Source organism: Argentina silus, assembly GCF_951799395.1.
Source record: "Argentina silus genome assembly, chromosome: X".
In the NCBI taxonomy this organism is placed as follows: domain Eukaryota; kingdom Metazoa; phylum Chordata; class Actinopteri; order Argentiniformes; family Argentinidae; genus Argentina; species Argentina silus.
Window position 1 is genome coordinate 2,067,743 of NC_139653.1, and position 21,377 is coordinate 2,089,119.

The window sequence follows — 21,377 nt, forward strand, 5'->3', positions numbered from 1 at the left end:
TGTAAGTGACTGAAAGTGTGTGTGTGTGTATGCGTGTGTGTTTGTGTGTTTGACGTGCTAAAATAATTGGAGATTATTGTCCCAGACAAATTGTTTTTAAGATTTTTAGTATCTAGTGCTGTGGGCCTTAGTTTTTAACCTTTTCAGTATTACTCTGGGCCTCAGTGTCATTCCATACGGTGTTGGAAGGCTTGCTGCTACATATTCAGAATTCCATCCCCTTGGGTTCTACTTACACGATAACGTAGCAAAAACCGGATTGACAGTTCCTAAACCTTGCAACACTGCAACATTGTTGCCTTTTTTATGAGTGTTGTAGTTGACAACCTGAAACACACAAGATTGTGTTATTGGAGTTGTGCGATGTTCAGGCCTGTGTCAACAGAGGCAGAGTGTCTCTTTGTTTTACAGAGCTTCTCACCTGACATCATTTCAGAGGCTTTCATTAAAGAGGAGCAATGAGAGTACATGTTTAGGCCTGAAGTTCGAGACAGTAAGTGAAACATGAATCAAGAAGCCTTCCTTTTTTCTCCTCTGACTCAAAGCCATTTGACTTGGTTGCAGACATGTAGGAACAAATTCACAACCTCATGTGCTGTTTTCATTCATTATGATGAGAACATCTGGTTATTTTCCTTGCTGTGTACTGTAGGTCTTTGTCCATTCTAGTAGTGTACAACAAGCTCCTCTCACTGTTTGTTCATCTGGCATGATTATTTCATACCCACAATCCTTTGTGTGACACCCCACAAAGTTATAACAATGGCAGGTTACAAATAGCTTTGAGCTGTTTCAGAAATCATGGCAGTAAACCTATACTATTCATGGTTGCTGTGTTTCTTCATATTCTTAATTTTTCTTAAGATTTTCTGCAAAGACTAGCCATCCTGCATTCCAGATACCTATTTCCCAGCTATCTGCCTGGAGGACTGGAAGGACAGAAACTAGACATCTGTTGAATTAATTTATCTATCAGAAGGTACATGGCCATACACATGCAATGACAGCCTCTGAAAGCCCTTGCCCCACACCCTAGAAGGAGGGTCAAGACCTGTTGCCTCTCTACCTACAAGGCGAGGCTTGTGCTCTATTATATGATTTGATCTCAGAGCAGTACTGAATGGACTTCTGTTGATATCCCCCCCAGTGGAGGGGCAAATATGATTCTAGCCCAGTCTGAAAACAACTATTTGGTCTTTGCAGATCACTGAAATAGCAGGGGCTAGGTACTTTTGCATTTCACTGTATACTTGTATGCACGTGACAAATAAAGAATCTTGAATCTTGAATCTTGAATCTTGAAGGGCTGGAGCTAGGGATTATTTTCAGAGTACGGACAGGCCTCAAGGTACTATTTGCAAATGTTGTTAATTGAAATAACAGATTGTCTCTTAACCTGATGCCGGATAAACACATGTGACCATGCATCATCTGTAACAGTATAAAAACACTCATCCTGTGATATCATGTTCACTTATTAACTCTAACAAATCAGGAAGTGAAAGTGTAAGCTGAATACTAGAATTCTCTCCACACTGTCATTGTCATTGTATTAATCCATAAAATGGGTTGGACTGTGACTCACTGGCATGCCTAGTTTTGGTGTCCATAGAGAGTATACTGTATCAGATAAACTGAATATACAAGCACGATGAAGATGATGATGATGATGATGATGATTAGGGTGATGATAATGATAGAGTGTAGGAGTCAATGGTCAGGTGGTCTGGTACAACATACCACAACAATATCTTGATATTGAAGATGATACAAAAGAAATCACTCATACAGTACTACTGTAGCTTTACACTTTTCAGGTCAAATCTGACAGATGGTCAATATCTTCAGATTCCATTAGCTCTGCCACTCATGTGTGTGTGTGTGTGTGTGTGATAGAGAGAGTGTTGCTGGGTGTACCTTATTTATTGCAATTAGGCCTCTGATTCTTGTTTCTCCTGGTTCCGCCTGTTAAAGAGGAGTGGTGTGTACCTCTCTCTCTTTAATTTTGCCACATCTCTCTAAGCAGGTTTCGGCTGTCACCGGAAAGGGGGGGGTGGGGGGGGGTGCTGCCTAACCTGTTCTCCGGCTCAGGTGGCGGTCAGAGAAGGCATTTAACTGACAGATCCACTGAGGCTGACAGAACAGTTAAGGTACAGAGGAGACAACATTGCCTGCAGTTTCCCAGTTGGACGCATCTCTGACTGCATCATAGGGTGAGTCCTCCAAGTTACATGTCACAATCTGAGCCCAGTGGAGCCCCAGCATACTGTAGGAGTTAGAGCAGTGTGACCACATATGAGCATTGATGCCAAACATGAATGTTTAACCAATGAAGGTTGAGTTTCCCTAAAGCGTCATAATACAAAGATCACTTTTTGTCCATGTGTGCTACAAAGCTTTCAGGAAACTCACCCCAGAATAGTAGTGATGTCAATGGTCTTGACTGTACAATGGGAATTACTATAAAGTTCATTACTAGAGAAGTAATGTAATGTAACGATTTGTAATGATTATTATTATTATTCTGATATGACAAAGCTATTGATGGATGTACCTGTGAAATGAAACTGCATGTGAAATGAGAAATATTTCAGTTATCAGTTCCTCATGAAATTGCCTTGACACAAAAATAAATGGCAAAACTAGCATATGTGACTACGCAGCTATATTTCAATAGATACTGTAGCTGTTTTGCTGTTTGCAGGTTTCAGTGTAGTTGTTTCGACCACTACAGTTTCCTGTGATAGATGTTTGAGGTTATACACACCCATTTAACTAATTTATGTCTGCTTATGTGTCATGTCAGAGTAGATTTCATGTATATTCAACACAGTAATTTCATGGGGATGATATTGACATTTGTGTGTCATGGTAGATTTGACCAGTTATCTTGATTGGTGAAGTGGATGTTGCTAGTGTCTTTATAGTGCATTTTCCTAAAACTATGGGAACTTGTTGCCAATATTGCTGTATATGAGATTGTATTGCATCGAATGGTATATTTGCTACATTTCTATGTTATGTTTTCCGTGAGAGGAAAGAGGCGCAACTCTCGATCAAAGTGTTCTAGACTATAAAAAGCATGACGTTTTGGCCGTCCAAGGCCTGTACTAGAATATAATCTAGAATATGTTTTGTGGGGCGCTTAGTGGCGTAGCACACTAATGCGTATACCACGTAATCGCAAGGTTCCTTGTTCGATTCCGACCCCTGACATATCCTGCATGTCATCCCTCCTTGCATGTCTCTCCCATCCTTCCTGTCAATCTCTAGTGTCTCTATTGTCTCTATTGTCTCTATCCCAATAAAGCAGAAATGCCCTAAAAACATATTTAAAAAAAAAAAAGAACATGTTTTTTTCCCCATTATATATATTTCCATACATTTAGAATTTGGTTGTGTAATCAGGAATCCTCCTACTACTTGGATTTAACTCTGGATTTACCTCTATCATTCACTCGTTGGGGATTGAGCAACATACGTTAGTTATTATAATTTGGTCATTTCAGAGAGAGGGTATAACCAAAAGTATGGAGTTCTACAATTTAAAAGAAAGCATTAGTGCTGCTGTAATAACTTTTGGAAGACTATATGATTACACAATGTCTGTCATGCTGCCATGCCCTCAGCATCACAATGCAGGTGATTTACATTTGTACATGAGTAGTGGGTGTGACCAGGGAGAGGTATGCGGCAGTGGTTCGGGATATGGCTTGTCATCTAGCATACATCTGAACCAACTGGTTTGCATCCTGAGTATCCTGGCAAAGGCCATGCCTAGAATTCCTGAAGAGTGAGGTTGTGTATGGGTGTTGCTGTCACCGAGTTTGTCAATCAACAAGACAAAAACTAAAAGGAAGAGCGCTTTGTGTTGGATGTGGTTTAGCATAGTTATGGAGATAAATGTAAAATCAACTAACACTGAAATTATTTCATAATGTAAGAGAGGTGTAGGCCCATGACAATTTTGGTTGGTTAGTTAATTGGTTAATTGGTTATCACATGCTTTGCTTATGTTCTTGTGTTGTTAAAGCTTGTGCTCTTGTGTTGTATCAAGGGTGTTACTTTGAAAGACAGCTGTCTTTTTCATTGAGATGAGTAGCATCCCTATGACATTAATCTAATCTATGATCAAGCTGAAATTATTTGTGGTGATTCATTAGCCATGTATTGGGGGGATTTGTGTTTCCTTAGACTGTGGTAAGACATAGGCTTTGTGTGAAAGCTTCCCCACACTTCAAGTGAACAAAGCATGCCCTCACTTGCCTTTACTCAAAGCTCAGTCTTGTAATTCAAGGGTAAAGGTCTGAGTGGATAGATGCATTGAGGTGTTCACACATGCATTAGGTTGTGTGTGTGTGTGTGTGTGTGTGTGTGTGTGTGTGTGTGTGTGTGTGTGTGTGTGTGTGTGTGTGTGTGTGTGTGTGTGTGTGTGTGTGTGTGACTGACTGACTTCTCTCCTATTAATTCTTTTTTTTTTTTTAAATCCTTCTTCTAGCATTGTGACTGCCTATGGCCCCTGGTTCGAGCATTGATAACTTTATCTTATGATGACTGATGGATAGATGATTCACTTACTTAGACAAATGTATTTGTTGTAAGTCGCTTTGGATAAAGGCGTCTGCTAAATGCCATAAATGTAAAGTAAATGTACTTTGGGAGAGGATGTGGTTTTTCACCTCAGAAAAATTGTCACCACCGGATACATCACCAAATGTTGATACTGTCATTATTTGTGACAGGTTGACATAAATAAGGCCTTGAGTTTTGTAGTGAAATACTACAAATATGATCATTTAATCCTCTTATTGTGAAATGATACCTCCATATCTATTTCATTGGAGGTAAACGTGCATTATCCTGTTCTTTGCTGGTTAAATTTGTAGTCATTCACAGTGTACCTATTGAGACATTTTGAGCAGGATAATCCCTTAAAGGGATAGTTCCCTTTTTGACACTTGAGAGTCAGATGGTTCCTTACCCATGGGCCAGGAGAAACTGCAATCCATGGTTCAGAGTTGCTAAAATAGCCACTACTAACTTCAGCTATCTTTAGCCACCGCTAACAAACAAACACTATGGGAGTGATGGGGGCAAGCATTGTCTTACGTCAGGTGTCCGCAGGTGCCGCTCTGCTAGTTTTCCTCCTCATTGCCAATCACGCTATCTGTCTGAAGACAATGGGGGGCAAGTAGACCGAGTTAAACATTGCATGGACAAATCAACTCAAATGAACTTTCTCACTTAGTTCCATTGAGGTGATGTGGCCACAAATATTGAACTCAGTCTACTTAGTTTATAAATTGTCTAATTTTTAAAGCGGTCCATCTTCTCTCCTAACACCTTTTTTTTTCTTGTTTTTCAGAGGTTATAGTGTGAACATTTTTCTTGATATGCAGCTGTAAATACACAAGAAATCATGGTGAGTAAAATATTTCAATAATTTCAAGTTTTTTGATGTTTTGAAACTGCCAACCACTGCATCCCAAGAGAAGCAACTGCATTCCAAGAGTGAGCAACTCACTCAACCTGAGTGAGCCTGATGATAGAATGGCATACTACCTAAACACTGTTCAATCAATATGTAGTCATCAAAACATTAATCTTGTTCCCAGACACTTCCGCCCAATGCTTGGAAGGTCTGATTGACTAATGTGTCAAACTTGGCCTTGGTAACCCAATACAAAGATCTGGAAAAGCTTGCAATGCAAAGCCATTGGCTTTATCTCCTACTGTATCAGTTATCTCCTACAGAACCTCCCCCCAGTGCTTGCACACTACACCTTGCAGCTGTGTGAGTCATGTGATTTGCTAAGATCAAATAATGGCAAATACTTTACTCAGTTCATTCCCACGAAGGCCAGGTTTTAGTAATTGTTATTTCTTGCTTATATACACTGTGTGCAATAGGCTAGAGATGAGGTTCTTAAAACAATGACCAGCCTTAACAATTGACTTGACCTTTAACCAGAATGGTGAAAGTCGGAAAAGAAGTTATTCCACAAGCTTGGTCCTGGAGGATTCAGAGAGAGGAGGAGTTGTCATATCAGGAATCACAGACCACAGTGTTGCTGATAAGAGTGGCCTAAAAGAAGGTAAAATGTCAATATTTGCTCAAAAACAAATCTAATCAAACATATAAAGCATAACAGAATTACATATAAGTAAATTGACCTGGTTTACAAGTTTACAGAGTTTTTTCTGCCATCTTCTTACTAGGAGATGAGATTGTTGCTGCTACCATACACCTGGACCATCTCAGTAAAGATGAAGTGATCAAGATACTCAAGATCATGGAGCCTTATGATGAGAACATCACAGTCCTGACAAAAAAGGGTTTTAAAGCCAGTGGTAGCCTTGGCTCGCTGGACGGAGGTCTCAGAGGTCCTGGGGATGTAAGTTTCAATATCAACTTTAGTTGGTCATTCATGCCAGCAGTCATGGCAAAATGCTACCATAATAGTTAAATAATTACATTTTAAAAGGTTCAAATGATGTATATCTTATATATGTTGGTCACACATTACATTAACTTGCCCCAACATGTGAAGTAGCTCTGGAATTACTCTAACATTGTATTAACTTTCTATTGTTCATTGGTAAGTGCTTTGTCATTACATACTAAAGACGTAATCCAAAATCGATGAAAGGGTGAATTCGCTGTTCCACCACTTGGTGTAAAGAACATGAAAACATGGTGTTTCATAAAAGTAACCAGAGACACAGTTTAGCTATGAAACTGTCCTCAAAAGTTTAGTTTTACGCCAAAATTGTAGTGAGGGTTGTATTTTCAGCAGCACACTGACCTGCCAGTACTGCTTGATGTTGACATCCTCTTGGACTGATCTGAGCAGGAAGAAAGATGCATTCTGCATAAGTAACTTATGCTGCTTTTTCCCTATAATTTTGCTATAAAACCAAACATTTAAGGGCGGTCGTGCAGCTACATTGTATCCCTTAGGCAACTTTTAGGCCTCATTTACTGAAGCAGTGTTGTTTACCCAAATTGGTGGGCCAGCGAATTTGCCATTTCAACCATTCCAGGTTGTGGCATTAATGGAGTTGAATGTTATTATACAAGTGAAATATTCTATATGTTAATAGAATGTTACTGTTACAACAGTAATTATAGTGCTATACAGGTGTATAGGCAACTTAAAGTGTTACCCAATAAAGTGTATGTATCCATGGATAAAGTGTATGGATCCATACAGTACAGTACCTTTAGCATTAGTCAAATAAACAGAGTACCACTTAACACTATGTTTATTTGCTACTTGATTGTCTACAGATGCTCGCAGACAGTAATGCTGCAGGAGGTTTGAAGAGTGAAATCAATTCCCCCAATGGGGAATTGCCCAACATGATATTGAACACACCTGCAACTGATGGAAGTGCAGACATCGGTCTGGAAACAGGGGGCCTAAATGGTTCAAAGTTCACAATGCCCACCATCGGAATGTCTAGGCCTGAAATCAAAAGTGACATAGACACACCTGACATACAGATACCAGAGGTTAAGTCTGGTGGATTGAAATACAAGGCTCCAAAATTTAAAATGCCACACTTCAATCTACCTCACTTAAAAGCAAAGGCACCAAAGGAAGATATGAATGTATCCGCAGACTTAGAAGCCCCGGGACTAGATATCAAAGCCCCAGCTGTAGATTTAAATGTTCCAGATTTGGACTTGGAAGCACCAGATGTGGACATAGAGGCTCCCTCAGGAAAATTCAAATGGCCAACAGTTCCAAAGCCCAAGTTTGGATTATCTGGACCAAAAGTAAAGGGACCCCAAGTGGACATAGACGCTGACCTGTCTGCCCCTGACTTGAATCTCTCCACCCCAAAGATTGATGGAGAGATAAGCACACCAGATGTAGATCTCAATTTACCAAAAGCTGAGGTAGATCTGCAAACCCCAAATGTCGACGCTGAGGCTCCCTCAAGTAAATTCAAGTGGCCTCATTTAAAGAAACCCAAATTTGGACTTCATGGGCCAAAAGTTCAAGCAGATCTGAGTACACCGGACCTTGATCTCTCTGCCCCAAACATTGAAGGCGAGATTAGTATACCAGATCTCAGTGGGCCCACTATAGATGTAAAATCCCCTGATGTCGACATTGATGCACCCTCTGGGAAAATAAAATTCCCAACACTCAAAAAGCCTAAGTTCTGGCTCTCTGGACCAAAGATAAAGGGCCCAGATATTGATGTTGATGCAGATGTGAAAGAACCAGGGCTTGACACACTTGATTTGGACCTCAGTTTGCCATATACAGAAGTCAAAGGCCCTGATGTAGATCTGAGCACACCAGAAGGGGACATTGAGGCTCCATCTGGGAAGTCTAAACGGTTTAATCTAAAGAAGCCAAAGTTCAGGCTCTCTGGTCCCAAGATTAAAGGACCAGATGTGGACATAGATGCTGACCTGTCTGTACCTGATATGAGTCTCTCAACTCCAAAGATTGAAGGAGAAATATGTGCACCAGATGTAGATCTGAATTTACCAAATGCTAACATAAAAGGCTCAGAGGTAGACCTTGATGCTCCAGAGCTTGATATTGATGCTCCCTCTGGAAAATTCAAATGGTTTACTCTAAAAAAGCCCAAGATCGGACTCTCTGGTCCAAAGGTGAAAGAGCCAGAAGTGGATCTGGAAGCTAATCTGAATGTACCTGATGTGAGTCTCTCCACTCCTAAAATTAATGGGGACATAAGTGCACCAGATGTGGATCTCAATTTACCCAATGCTGACCTACAAGTCCCAGATGTAGATCTTCAGGCACCTGATGTTCCTTCTGGGAAACTCAGATTCCCAACTTTGAAAATGCCCAAATTTAGCTTGTCTGGACCTAAGGCGAATGGACCAGACCTTGATGTCAATGCAGACGTGAAGGCACCAGATTTAGACGTCTCAGTTCCAGATGTCAATGTCAATTTGCCTGATGCTGAAGTAAAATGTCCTGATGTGGATCAAAAATTCAAGTTTCCTAAAATCAAATTGCCAAAATTCAGCGTATCAGGGCCAAGACATAAACATGACATGGATGTCAATGCTGGCCTGAAGACCCCAGATCTGGACATCTCAGTACCTGATGTGGATGTTAATCTCCCCAAAGCAGAAATGAAAGAGCCTGACGTTGATCTGAAAACACCAGACCTGAACCTTACAGCTCCCAAAATAGAAGACATTACTGTCTCAGATTTTAATATCAGAGTGCCTAAAGTAGACCTAAAAGGTCCAGATGTGGATCTTGAAGCACCAGATGTCAACCTTGAAGCGCCAGATGTTGACCTTGATGCTCCCTCTGGAAAATTCAAGTTGCCAAAATTCAAAATGCCAAAATTCGGTTTGTCAGGAACAAAAGTGAAAGGACCAGAACTTGATGTAGATGCTGATCTCCCAGACATAAATTCTGATCTAAATTTACCCAAAGCAGATCTGAAAGGACCTGACCTAGACTTGAAAACACCAGATCTCTCCCTCTCAGCACCAAAGATGAAGGGTGACATCTCTGCTCCAGACCTAGATATGAATTTGCCTAAAGTAGGCCTAAAAGGTCCAGATGTGCATCTTCAAGCCCCAGAAGTTGACCTTAAAGCTCCAGATGTTACCCTTGATTCTCCCTCAGGAAAATTCAAGTTGCCAAAATTCAAAATGCCAAACTTATTTTTTTCTGATCCAAAGGTTGATGCAGATCTAAACACCCCAAGTGTCTCTATTCCTGATGTGGATGTCAATTTACCAACAGCAGACCTTAAAGCCCCTGCAATAGAACTGAAAGCACCAGATCTCAATCTCTCAGCTCCTAAAATTGAGGGAGACATCAATGCTCCAAGTGTCAATGTGAATATGCCTACAGTTGATCTCAAAGCTCCTGATGTTGAGCTGAAAACATCTGAACTGAACCTCTCTACCCCCAAGATTGGAGGAGAAATCCCTGCTCCAGATATAAATAGCAGTTTGCCAAAGGCAGATCTCAAAGGACCAGATGTGGATCTTGACAGCTCTTCTGGAAAATTGAAGTTGCCTAAAATCAAACTGCCTAGCTTTGGTGTATCTGGATCTAAGGTGAAGGGACTGGAACTAGATGTCAGTACTGATGTGAAGACACCAGATTTGGATGTCTCACTTCCAGGGATTGATGTGAATTTACCAAAAGCAGATCTCCAAAGGCCAGATCTAGAACTGAAAGCACCCGACCTCAATCTCTCAGCTCCAAAAATTGAGGGAGACATCAATGCTCCAGATGTCAATGTGAATATGCCTACAGTTGATCTCAAAGCCCCTGATGTTGATCTGAAAACATCTGAACTGAACCTCTCTACCCCCAAGATTGGAGGAGAAATCCCTGCTCCAGATATAGATATCAGTTTGCCAAAGGCAGACCTCAAAGGACCAGATGTGGATCTTAAAACCCCAGATGTTGATCTTGATGGCTCTTCTGGAAAATTCAAGTTGCCTAAAATGAAACTGCCAAAATTCGGCTTCTCTGGTCCAAGAGTGAAAGGTCCAAAACTTGATGTTGATGCTGGGCTGAAGGCCCCTGACTTGGACATATCAGCCCCTGACGTGGATGTAAACATACCCAAAGCAGAATTGGAGGGGCCTGATCTAGAACTGAAAACACCAGAGCTCTGCCTTTCTGGCCCCAAGATTGGAGGAGAAATCCCTGCTCCAGAGATAGATATCAATGTACCTAAAGCAGATCTCAAAGGACCTGTGGTAGATCTAAAAGCTCCGGATGTAGACATCAGTGCCCCCTCAGGCAAATTCAAATTGCCTCATTTCAAGCTCCCAACGTTTGGCCTACCAAGTCCTAAAGTTGAGGATCCCAACATTGAGGCTGGTTTTGAAACCTCAACGGAAGCCTTAAATGTACCCGAAGCAGACCTCAATCTCTCAGCTCCGGATATTCAAAGTAACATCAGTGTTCCAGATGTAGATCTTAATCTACCAAAAGCTGAGCTCTATGGCCCTGATGAGGATTTTAAAGCTTGTAACATTAATCTTTCTGCCCCAAATATTGAAGGAAAAGTTAGTGTCCCAGACACTGACCTGAGTATGCCCCAAGGAGACATTAAAGGCCCTGAGGTCAATCTGAAAGCTCCAGAAATCAACATTGATGCTCCCTCTGGAAAACTGAAAATGCCTCATTTTAAGATGCCAAAGTTTGGTCTCTCAGAACCCAGAATAAAGGGACCAGAGATTGATGCCAGTGCTGATTTGGAAACATCTGACATGGAAGTCTCCATCCCCAAAGTTGAGGGAGAGATCCATTCACCTGAGCTGAGTCTCTCTGCCCCAAACGTTGAGGCCAGCACTGACAAGCCAGAATTTCAAGTTAATTTGCCTGAAGCTGACCTCAATGCGGATCTTAAGGATGATTCTCCGAAAAGTAAGTTGAAATGGCCCTTCAAGTGGGGTAGATCCTCAAAAGACAAAGATGCTGACTCGGATACTGAGGAAGATTTAAGTGAAGATGAATCAGAAACTGATTTGTCCAACATTGAGGTGGAGGTACCCATATTTAAATTCCACAGACTGCCAAAGAACAGCATTGAGAGCCTCCAAGATGCTGCTGGGGCTGTTAGCATTGACACACCAAAGATTGACGCTACCACAGCCAGTACCAATGTCAACTTGCCAAAAGAGAATCTATCGTTAAATAATAAAGGGAAGGAGACATCACCCTCAGGGCCTATTGACATCATGGAGCGATTGAAAATGTTTAAAGCAAAAACATCCACAGTCAATGTCTCGACACCAGAAGTGAAAGGTGATCTTGGTCTAAAAGGGGAGCTCACTGCCCCTAACTTTGATGTTAGCACAACATCAGATGCGGACAGTTCCACCAAGGTAAAAAGAGGGACTTTCAAAGTTACAAAGCCTGAATCTGGAATAGGCCTGGAATACCCTGTAGTAAATTCATCAGAGGAAAATGATAGCGTGTCACTAAGCCTCTCCAATATGCTTGGTCTAAATATCAAAGATGCAGATTCCTCCTAGTTCCCAGCCTTGTGAGCCCTGTAAACTAGGAGTAAACCAACATGAATGCAACTATATTGTAAATAGATAAATGTTAACCAATCCCACACACCATTACAAAATGATTTGTGTATGACTTGGTTTAATCCACGTTCAGGATGTGGTTTGGGTCCATGAACAATGTAACAGAAATATGTAATAATTGCTTTGTAGATTTGTCTCAGACATCCTTTTGTATTCCATTTATCTTTTACCTACAGGTATATACTACATCTATATTCAAACAGTTGGCAGCAAAATGAAGCAAAATGTTTTAATAAACTGTGTACTTAAACTGATATTTAAATTATGTTAATCTTTCCCAAACATTGTTCACCATTACTTGAATAATGACTATTGACCACATGTTTTACCTAAGAAGTGATTGCAATCTGAAACGTTGACAGATGTTGAACAGTGAAATGTTATTACATGTTTTTATATTCAATAAACAATTATATTAAAATTGTAATTTTGCATTTTTAACAACTCCTACATGATTAATTGAAATGTATTTAAGAAAAATGAGAAAATGGCTGTTTGAGAAAAATTAGAGTTTGATTTCATATTCAACACTGAGTTCAAAATAAAGGTGAAATAATCCCACACACAGAAGTAAATAAAACAAATAGGTTGCCTGATAACTCTATTTTCAAAGGTTTATCTTTTACAGACATCATTCAAATAATTGCTGATAATATTATCTTTGAAAGCTCTTACAAAAAAAGAAAACAAGGTCAAAAGATTTGCAAGAAGCTTATACTGGTATAAACAACTAAAGATTTTGAAATAAATAGAAATTAAAAGACATCAAGCTTTTATTTATTTTAAGTGGGGGAAAATATTGTGACCACAGTCAAAATATCCAAACAAGTATAAGATTTTACGGAAGATATGTGTAACTGAACTGTCAAATCTCAAATCACAAGTTTGGATTCAATTTGTAAAAAGAGTGAAATTATGCTGCCTCAAAAGTTCACCCTTGGGCATACACAAAAACATGGTAACACATTAATTTGCTCCTATACCTGTGTAGTAAGACATGTAATTACTGGGAACATCATTAACAGGTTGTTACACTGCCCACATTGTCACACTGCAGCTTTAAAACGACCTACTGTATGTCCGATTTTTTCGCATATCCAATACAGATCTGATTATTTTCTAGCTGTCTTAACAGCAAAAAAAAAGACATGGAATCTGACCTTTTGAATTCTGATGATACAATCCAATACCTCACATGAAAACTGTGTGGATATTTTACACCCAGAGTGATGTTTCCCTCCCTTTCTTGGACGAGACAGGTACATTTCATATGGCTAGCAAGGTACAACTGGACAGAAAAGTGCTAGAACAGGAGATCTAGCTTCATCCAACTATGTATTGCTGGTATTGTTTCAAAGCTTTTATGCTCTCTATTTACCAGATTTCAAGTTTAACCGTGGTAATCAAACAGTGGGTTCGTCATGTTCTGGTTGAGCTGATGAGAAATATAGTGCTGCTAAAAAGTACACAATGATGATCAGTCCAATCCAGTCCTGTCCTGCTTCAATAAACTCCGCAGGAGTCATAACATGTCACACTTGTCTTCCATCTAAACACAAACCCTTCTGAAATCTGGGAATCACTGGTTGTTATATAAAAATGTATCTCTTCTAACAAAAGGTCCAAGTCTCTCTGTGATTGCTGATTCAATAGAGTGAAATTAAATGAAAAAAAGTAAATGTATAATTTCTGAGGGCTTATTGGGGGTGGAGTAGCTTGATCCAAGACCTTCATGTGCCAACTATAAAGCCAACTCTTTGGTCATTGTGATGCAAGATAAGTGTGTGTGTGTGGGGGGGGGGGGGGCTAGAAGTTAATTAGCCTGTTGCCAGCGGGAGGGCCAGTCGTTTTCCATCCAGCGCTGAAGAAGCCGCAGCACGTCGATGCGCTGGTAGATGCGGCAGAGTTCGGTGAGCTCGGTGACGGTTTTCTGGTTGTAGCGCAGCAGGAACTCTTGCGTGGGGCTGTGGCACATTGAGCCCTGGGTCCGGTGCTCCAGCAGAGTCAGCTCATCGTAGCTCATACCCCAGCGGCTCGCAAAGTTCTTCCAGTTCTTGACAGTGCAATGGTTCGGGTCCAGCTTGAGACGCAGTGAGTCAAGCAAGTCCTTGTCATCCATCAGGTCACTGATCTTGGGAGGCGGGGCTGAGCAACAGCACTTCTCACAGGGGTTGTTCAAGAACTGCAGCTCCTTGGGGAAGTCTATAGGAAAAGGATAAAGTGGAAACATTACTAGTAGCTTAAATGATTCACAGTGTTTGCACATTTATGATCCAACAACTATTAGGGGGTATGATGTATAGGAGTACTGCAGCTGTCCAGAATGATGTGTTAAGAGTATCATAACTTTGGATTTACCTGGAGAAATCGACCCTGTGCAGACGCACTCTACACCATCTTCCACTGGCTGCAACAGATTGGGGGAATATAAAACATTGTGTTGTAATATGATTCAGTATCACTCTTTACAATCTAATTGATACTTTACAATGAAAAAGGAAAGCCTTTCTAAACTGTCAAACTCACACCACTGAGCTACTTTTCCTATGGAAAAAGTGATGACTCACAAACAATACAACGGTCTTGTGGGTTTTGACACCAACCACTATTTCCCCTCCCCTAAAACATTACAGATAGCCTGGGGTAATTGTATATTTGATACTGGGGTGCATAATTTAGAGCTTTATCAAGTAAAACATTACAGATAGCCTGGGACAATTATATATTTGATACTGGGGTGCTTGATTTTGAGATTTTCAAGTAAAACATGACAGATAACCTGGGGTAATTATATATTTGATACTGGGGTGCTTGATTTGGAGCTTTATCAAGTAAAACATTACAGATAGCCTGGGACAATTATATATTCGATACTGGGGCGCTTGATAAAACATTACAGATAGCCTGGGGTAATGCTATATTTGATACTGGGGTGCTTGATTTAGAGCTTTATCAAGTAAGGGGTTCATCCTGTAAAGAAACATTACAACATTACAACACTACAATAACACTGAAAAAAACATTCCACAGGGTCCACCCACCTGTCTTATTCTGTCTGAGGGAGGGGTGAGGTAACCAGGTGGCATAGAACGTAGCTGCAATGTCACTGTATCTGTAAGGAGAAGATACATTTACTATGAGTGGATACTTTCTCATCAGAGAGCACTGATAGGCACACATTGTGTGAACAGATACATGGTTTAGGATTAGGGCATCTACCTTGAGGTTCTGTGACTTGGACTGGATAGTTAGACTTCAAGGACTAAGAGAGAAAAAATTAAGTGGAAAACATATGGTCAGCATTGTTGGAAAAAAGTACACCAGCCACTGGAGATCAATATATTTTAAATGTATTTGCCTCAAAGCTTTGCTTACAGAAATCAGAAAGATTGCAAATCAGAAAGTCAACTCTGGAGTAAAAGTATACTCTGGTGTTTAGGATAACGCAGAGCAGCTTGTTACAACTTGTTGCTAAATTGGTCCCTAGGCGAAATAAATCACAGAATATTGTGCTCAGCTTTGTGTTAATGCTTTTACACGGGGCCTTTTTGAAAACAACATAGACTCTAACACAGATCAAATAATTAGACATTGTTATGTTATATTATTTTGTAAGAAGAAAAAAAAAACATACTGTATGTTATATATTTTATAAAATCCAAAACACTTACTAGCCTTACCATTTCTGCCATGAAGCTACTAGTATCTGTGTCCTCTACTGGTTCGGAGATGGTTCTACCTGTCAAGACAACACAGGTGTAAAAGCCAGGGACATTACAAATATGAATAAGAACAAGACCAGAAGAGATGAGTTCAGGATAATTGTCATATGTCATCTTGTCTTTGATTTAATTAGACCAAGTCAATGTTGATGTGTGAATGTGTTCAGCGGTGTGCATACACTGCGGTGGAGACTTTACACTGACATACTGATCATGCCTTGTGATGTCACAACATTATAATAAACTTAGGCTAAGGACATTATCTCCTTTGATGTACTCAAGACTTGGTAATGTATGTGTATGTGGATCAACAAAATTGTATTATGAGGTACAAGAGAAGCACAAAGCCCCCTTTTAAGCCCTATGAAATACTTCTGCAAGGCCATGCAGGCCTGCATCAGTCTACGTCACTGTAAGGCCATTGTGTGAGACCTGAGGGCCCCAAATTAAGAGCGGCTCTGACCTTTCTTAAGTTACACTCTACAAGGCTGACACTCACTTAAACTTGGATGGGAACCTTGGATTTGAAAAAATCATTCAAGTGAACTAAGATTCTATCTCCTAAAGGAAACATTTAGGAATATGTTCATTAAGAACATACAAACTAGGCAAGAATATAAACAAGCTCAACAGTCAACCATGGGTGGGCATACCATTGTAACTACCTCAAACATTATCACATAGTGATAATGTAACCACTGAGAATGAAGTTGTTCAATGGTAGGAATAGACAAAAGTCCACCAACACACACACACACACACACACACACACACACACACACACACACCCACACACACACCCACACACACACACACACACACACACACACACACACACACACACACATACACACACACACACACACACACACACACACACACACACACACACACACACACACACACACACCTCTACCCAAGTGTCTGATTCACCATACCAATTTACCACTGAAACATTTACTACTGTATGGAGAGGTAAGGTGTCTCAATGGGGGAAAGTCAGTCTATTTATTGACCATATCGCCCACAAGATAGCAAATGCTGTCAAGACGTCACATTGTTTTTTTGTTTTTTCACTGGAGGCTGAACTATGACCAAGAGTTACACTGCAAAGTCATATTACCACTATGCTGAATAAAGGGAACATCTGACTGGTTGTGCTTGAACAGAGATCAAATCTTGTATCTTTAGTACCTGTAATTCCTTTCAAATTAAATAGTAATGGATTTGAGTTGTTTTGGTTTTTATTACTATTTATGTATTACCTTTAGTCATCCAGCTAGGTTATCCAGGAAGAGTACAGCAGTTTCAGTAGCAACAGCGACAGTAATGGGGATCCAAACTAAACAAACTAAATACATTCTCTTTTTCAATAACAACCCGGCAGGTATCTGTTTTACACTCGTAGAATAGGGACTGTAACTATTTCTGTGCAACAAAAACTGTTCAACTCCATGACTGTAATTACAAAGAATGTCATTAAATTACAATGTTAAAACAATCTTATTACCACAGTAATAAAAGGCATTACAACACAGGTATAGAACAACTTAGATTAAAACTTCATGTAAAGTAAATAATTTTGTTATGTGTCATACATGATCCTGAGACAGCAAGTGATGAGTGCCAGCTAAAAGTCAGTCAATGGAAGTTATCTGAGAAGCCTGAAGCCAGAGGAAGCTGTTTTCTACACTGTTTGTTATGCTTCCTGTTTCCTGCTGCTATTACAAATATGTTATTGCAGTTGCACAAAACGTTTGTACACGGATCCTTTAACGATGCTTATTCAGTTTCATCCCACCATGCTCCACTCATGACTGCTATCTGAGACATATCAGGCCCAGGTTCGCTAATCAGCAAGTGTAAGCAGAGCCCCAGATCAGTTGAGCATTGTTTCTCCTTCACTGGGAATGCAGAGACATGTAACTACTCGCTCTGGATGAAGTTCAAGAGATGAAATATAAACCACATCATAATAGATCGCTCTGGGCCATGATTCCACAGAGATGAACCTAGATTTTCTCCTTTTTGACCACCCATACCTTCAATGTATGGAAGGATAAGTAACGTCTTATCAGACTGTGCAATGGTGCATTTGCTTTGCACAGACAAAAGCATGATTTTACACATGGTTTGAGCTGAATGGTGTGCTAATACCTGCCATTTCTATTACTAAAGCAAAATATGTCTGGTATACAAGCTTTGAAAGTTGCATGGTGGATGATTGTGGATTTTGTGTGTGTGTGTGTGTGTGTGGGGGGGGGGTGGCTCAAGCTATGTATAGGGATTGCAAACTTGCAAGTTCCATCATGTTCAGTAGTTTAAAAAAACTGATTTTGCCCCTATACTGTAAGTTAAATCATGTGCTGCAGTTGACAGCTGTATTCTATTCAATAGAAAATCATCCTGTATGCCTCAGCAGAGATGGTAATTAACAATGGCTTTGAAACTATGCTAAAGAATAGAGAGCTTGTTCACCAAGACACGAGGATGAGGGCAGACATTGCACAGACATTTACATGAAAGAATCGGTGCATTGTGCTACAGTGTGGTATCACTGTTCTGCTCATTCAAGAGAGAAACCACCCTCAGGACCCAACAGGTATCTGTCCAGAGAAACCACCCTCAGGACCCAACAGGTATCTGTCCAAAGAAACCACCCTCAGGACCCAACAGGTATCTGTCCAGAGAAACCACCCTCAGGACCCAACAGGTATCTGTCCAAAGAAACCACCCTCAGGACCCAACAGGTATCTGTCCAGAGAAACCACCCTCAGGACCCAACAGGTATCTGTCCAATGAAATAGCCTACCGGTCACTATATGCATAAGCTCAAAGGATGATTTGCATTTTCATCCACCACACAAAACATCCATCTATGTTGGGTTGGGCAATCTCACCTGGCGAGGGCTGGAGTAGGTGCACGCTTTTGTTACAGCCAAAAGAGTAACACATCTGATGAATCTTATTCAACATTCATTTTACCACATCTGTTAGCTGAGAACATATTCCTTATGAGGCTAGGGATAATAAGATGCCCATGATAATGTGTTCAGGTCAGTTTGGTTATCACCCCCACTCTTGATGTTTTGGATTAACAACTATGATTTGTGGAATCAGGTGTTTTACCATGTGTCTGGAACAAAAGCCTGCACCAACACCAGCCCTTGTAGGGTGATTGCCAAAGTAGTTTAAACATCTTTTAATGAAAGCTAACCATATAGCCAAACATGCTTATTTAACAACATGGCATTGTAAAAATATATTAAGCCTACAGTAGTTTGCCATTCAATTGGCATACTATCTGGATACTATATCACTTCCTCATAGTGGGGATAAACCTGTACGTTTATCTGACTTACATGAAATCACATTGGCCAAACTGGACATGTTAACATAGCCTACTTCTGACTTTTATAATTGAATACATACAGTAGGCTGATGCTGTTGCCTAGACTGACCAATATGACACAATCATCTGATACTAGCATGACATTCATATAATTCTTTTTACGTTTACGGGAAGTTGCGACTTGTGGTTAAAGCTTGGAGGAGCGAGAGCAGGGCATATTGCCACTTTCATTGACATTTCATCAATGAAATACAGGCTTTCCAGTGTGTATATGATAACTAACTAGCCAAGCACTATGCACATTTGTGTTGGATGTGTAGGCCTACACTATTAATAGATGAGACATTGTTAAAAGATAGGCATAGGCTAATGAAACCATACCTATTGTCATAGTTGCCTATAGGCTACGCAGACATAACACACATGTTTAACCTCTGCATTGACGATAGAAAATACGATCACGGTTACATTCATGACATAGTCAAATTACCGGTAAATGAAAATGTAAAGGACATACAAGAGAAGCAGTCACTTTTGAATTGGCTGACTTACCTAATGGCTCCTTAAACGCCTTCAAACTGGTCATATTAACACCAATAATGTTGCACATATAGGGGAACGGTCCGTTACATGTAATAAGTGGCCTAAATAATTACAACGGCCAAGCCTCCTAATCACTCGAACTTGCGATGAGGGATGCCAACTCGGCAATAGAGTGCGTCGCGCTTCGTTGAGAGGCGGAAGTTTCAGTGACTCTCAGTGGGTGAAGTAAAAAGTTCAAGTTCAGTGCTGAGACATACAGTCAACAGATGCGCCTCCTCCCCCTGGCTGACCACAGGTGGCATGTCTGGTAACTTATCTAGACATTTAGCTAAAGGAGGTTGGTGTCGAGAACTTTCCTCTGACCTACGCGATGCTCTCCCCACGACAGATAAAAAAAGAAGATACACAAACTCCAGTGATCACAGCCGCAACTGATCAAGACGTACACCTACTTGTGATATTCAGTTCAGTTGTTTGACGATAAAGATATGGAACTCTATTTTATGTGACGTAGTCAATTCTTTTGGTCTAGATTGGATTTATGACAATGATAATAAAGCATGTTCCGACTGCTTTGATGCTAATATCAAATGTGTGTGTGCTCAACTTTAAAAACTCTTAACACAAAACTCAAAACTGTTAATACTTGTAAAAATGTGCCTGTCTGAAGTTCAAAACCCTCCATTGTGCACTAATTTCATTGAGGACAGCTGTCAGATTGGGAGAATTTACCCAAAATTCAAATATATTGTGAAATGCCACTTTTGCTTTAATCATCAACTCAAGAGATAATCATATTCACCATTCACTCTACCAACCAGTTCATAACATAGCAAAAAAGACATGATACATGTTTCAAATATGATATTTTTGAAGTAGTCTGTAGTAACGGTGTATACACTCTGATTCCTACCATATTCAGCATGGCCACGTATTGCAATATGTGGCAAGTACCATAATGCTATCACCTATATGACTGTATCTATCTGTTTGAACAAAACACAGCAGATGTATATATAGATGTATATATATGTATATATACAGTATATCAATGAAATCCAGACAACCCAAGTATTGTAACACTGCATTGTGCACATAGAGCATTATTTCATGTGATGCAATGGTGCTCTACTATTACAACCATGATCATACAGTGTGTGATTTGGTGTAGTTGTTTTATGCTTTAAATGTGAAAATGAATGTCTTATGTGATATTTTTACTTGTATGATCTAAAAGTCTACCAGTCTGTTTACGTTCTCATAAACCATCTAAGTATCCACAGCAGAATTTGGACCAAATTGTTCAGTAATTAGGCTATCGGTTTCGAGCAGTTGGATTAGCATAGTTAGATACTGTGGCTCAAAGCAGGCAAAGTTATGTGAATATTTGGTATGAAAAAGTGGTTTAGCTAGGTGTGTGTTGTATTCAATCAATTGAAAATGTGTTCAGAGTTTCGAAATCCATTTTGATATTTGTGTTAATAGTTTTGAATGTTGAGCACACACAAATGTTGATATTATTTAGCATCAAAGCAGTCGGAAAATACTGCCATTGTGCATAAGAGCAAATGTAATCAATCAAATGAAAAACACAAATTGTCCTGAGTCATGAATGAGTGAATCACCTTTACCAGTCAATCGTCTTATATAACCGCACGGTTCCCTTAGCAGCCCTATCCCTTCC

At 40.1% G+C, this 21,377-nt stretch overlaps 2 protein-coding genes across 5 annotated transcripts; one reads left to right on the forward strand and one right to left on the reverse strand.

Moving 5' to 3' along the window:
- Positions 1-2,140: 2,140 nt before the first annotated feature.
- On the forward strand, positions 2,141-12,504 carry LOC310823021 (uncharacterized protein). Its single transcript, XM_083695675.1, has 5 exons — positions 2,141-2,213; positions 5,366-5,422; positions 5,972-6,095; positions 6,220-6,395; positions 7,292-12,504. Exons 2-5 carry the CDS (start codon positions 5,420-5,422, stop codon positions 12,011-12,013), a joined length of 5,025 nt encoding a protein of 1,674 aa, XP_083551801.1. The 5' UTR covers positions 2,141-2,213; positions 5,366-5,419; the 3' UTR covers positions 12,014-12,504.
- Positions 12,505-13,370: 866 nt separating this feature from the next.
- On the reverse strand, positions 13,371-19,894 carry edaradd (EDAR-associated death domain). Of its 4 annotated transcripts, none has more exons than XM_083695679.1 (6): positions 19,703-19,894; positions 15,757-15,815; positions 15,296-15,338; positions 15,118-15,182; positions 14,435-14,483; positions 13,371-14,278 (listed from the first exon to the last, which is right to left on the reverse strand). In XM_083695679.1, exons 1-6 carry the CDS (start codon positions 19,758-19,760, stop codon positions 13,890-13,892), a joined length of 663 nt encoding a protein of 220 aa, XP_083551805.1. In that variant the 5' UTR covers positions 19,761-19,894; the 3' UTR covers positions 13,371-13,889. The 4 variants fall into 4 exon arrangements, with proteins under 4 accessions (XP_083551805.1, XP_083551804.1, XP_083551803.1 ...); XM_083695678.1 differs by having other exon boundaries at positions 15,118-15,188; XM_083695677.1 differs by having other exon boundaries at positions 13,670-14,278; positions 15,748-15,815.
- Between the last annotated feature and the right edge of the window lie 1,483 nt (positions 19,895-21,377).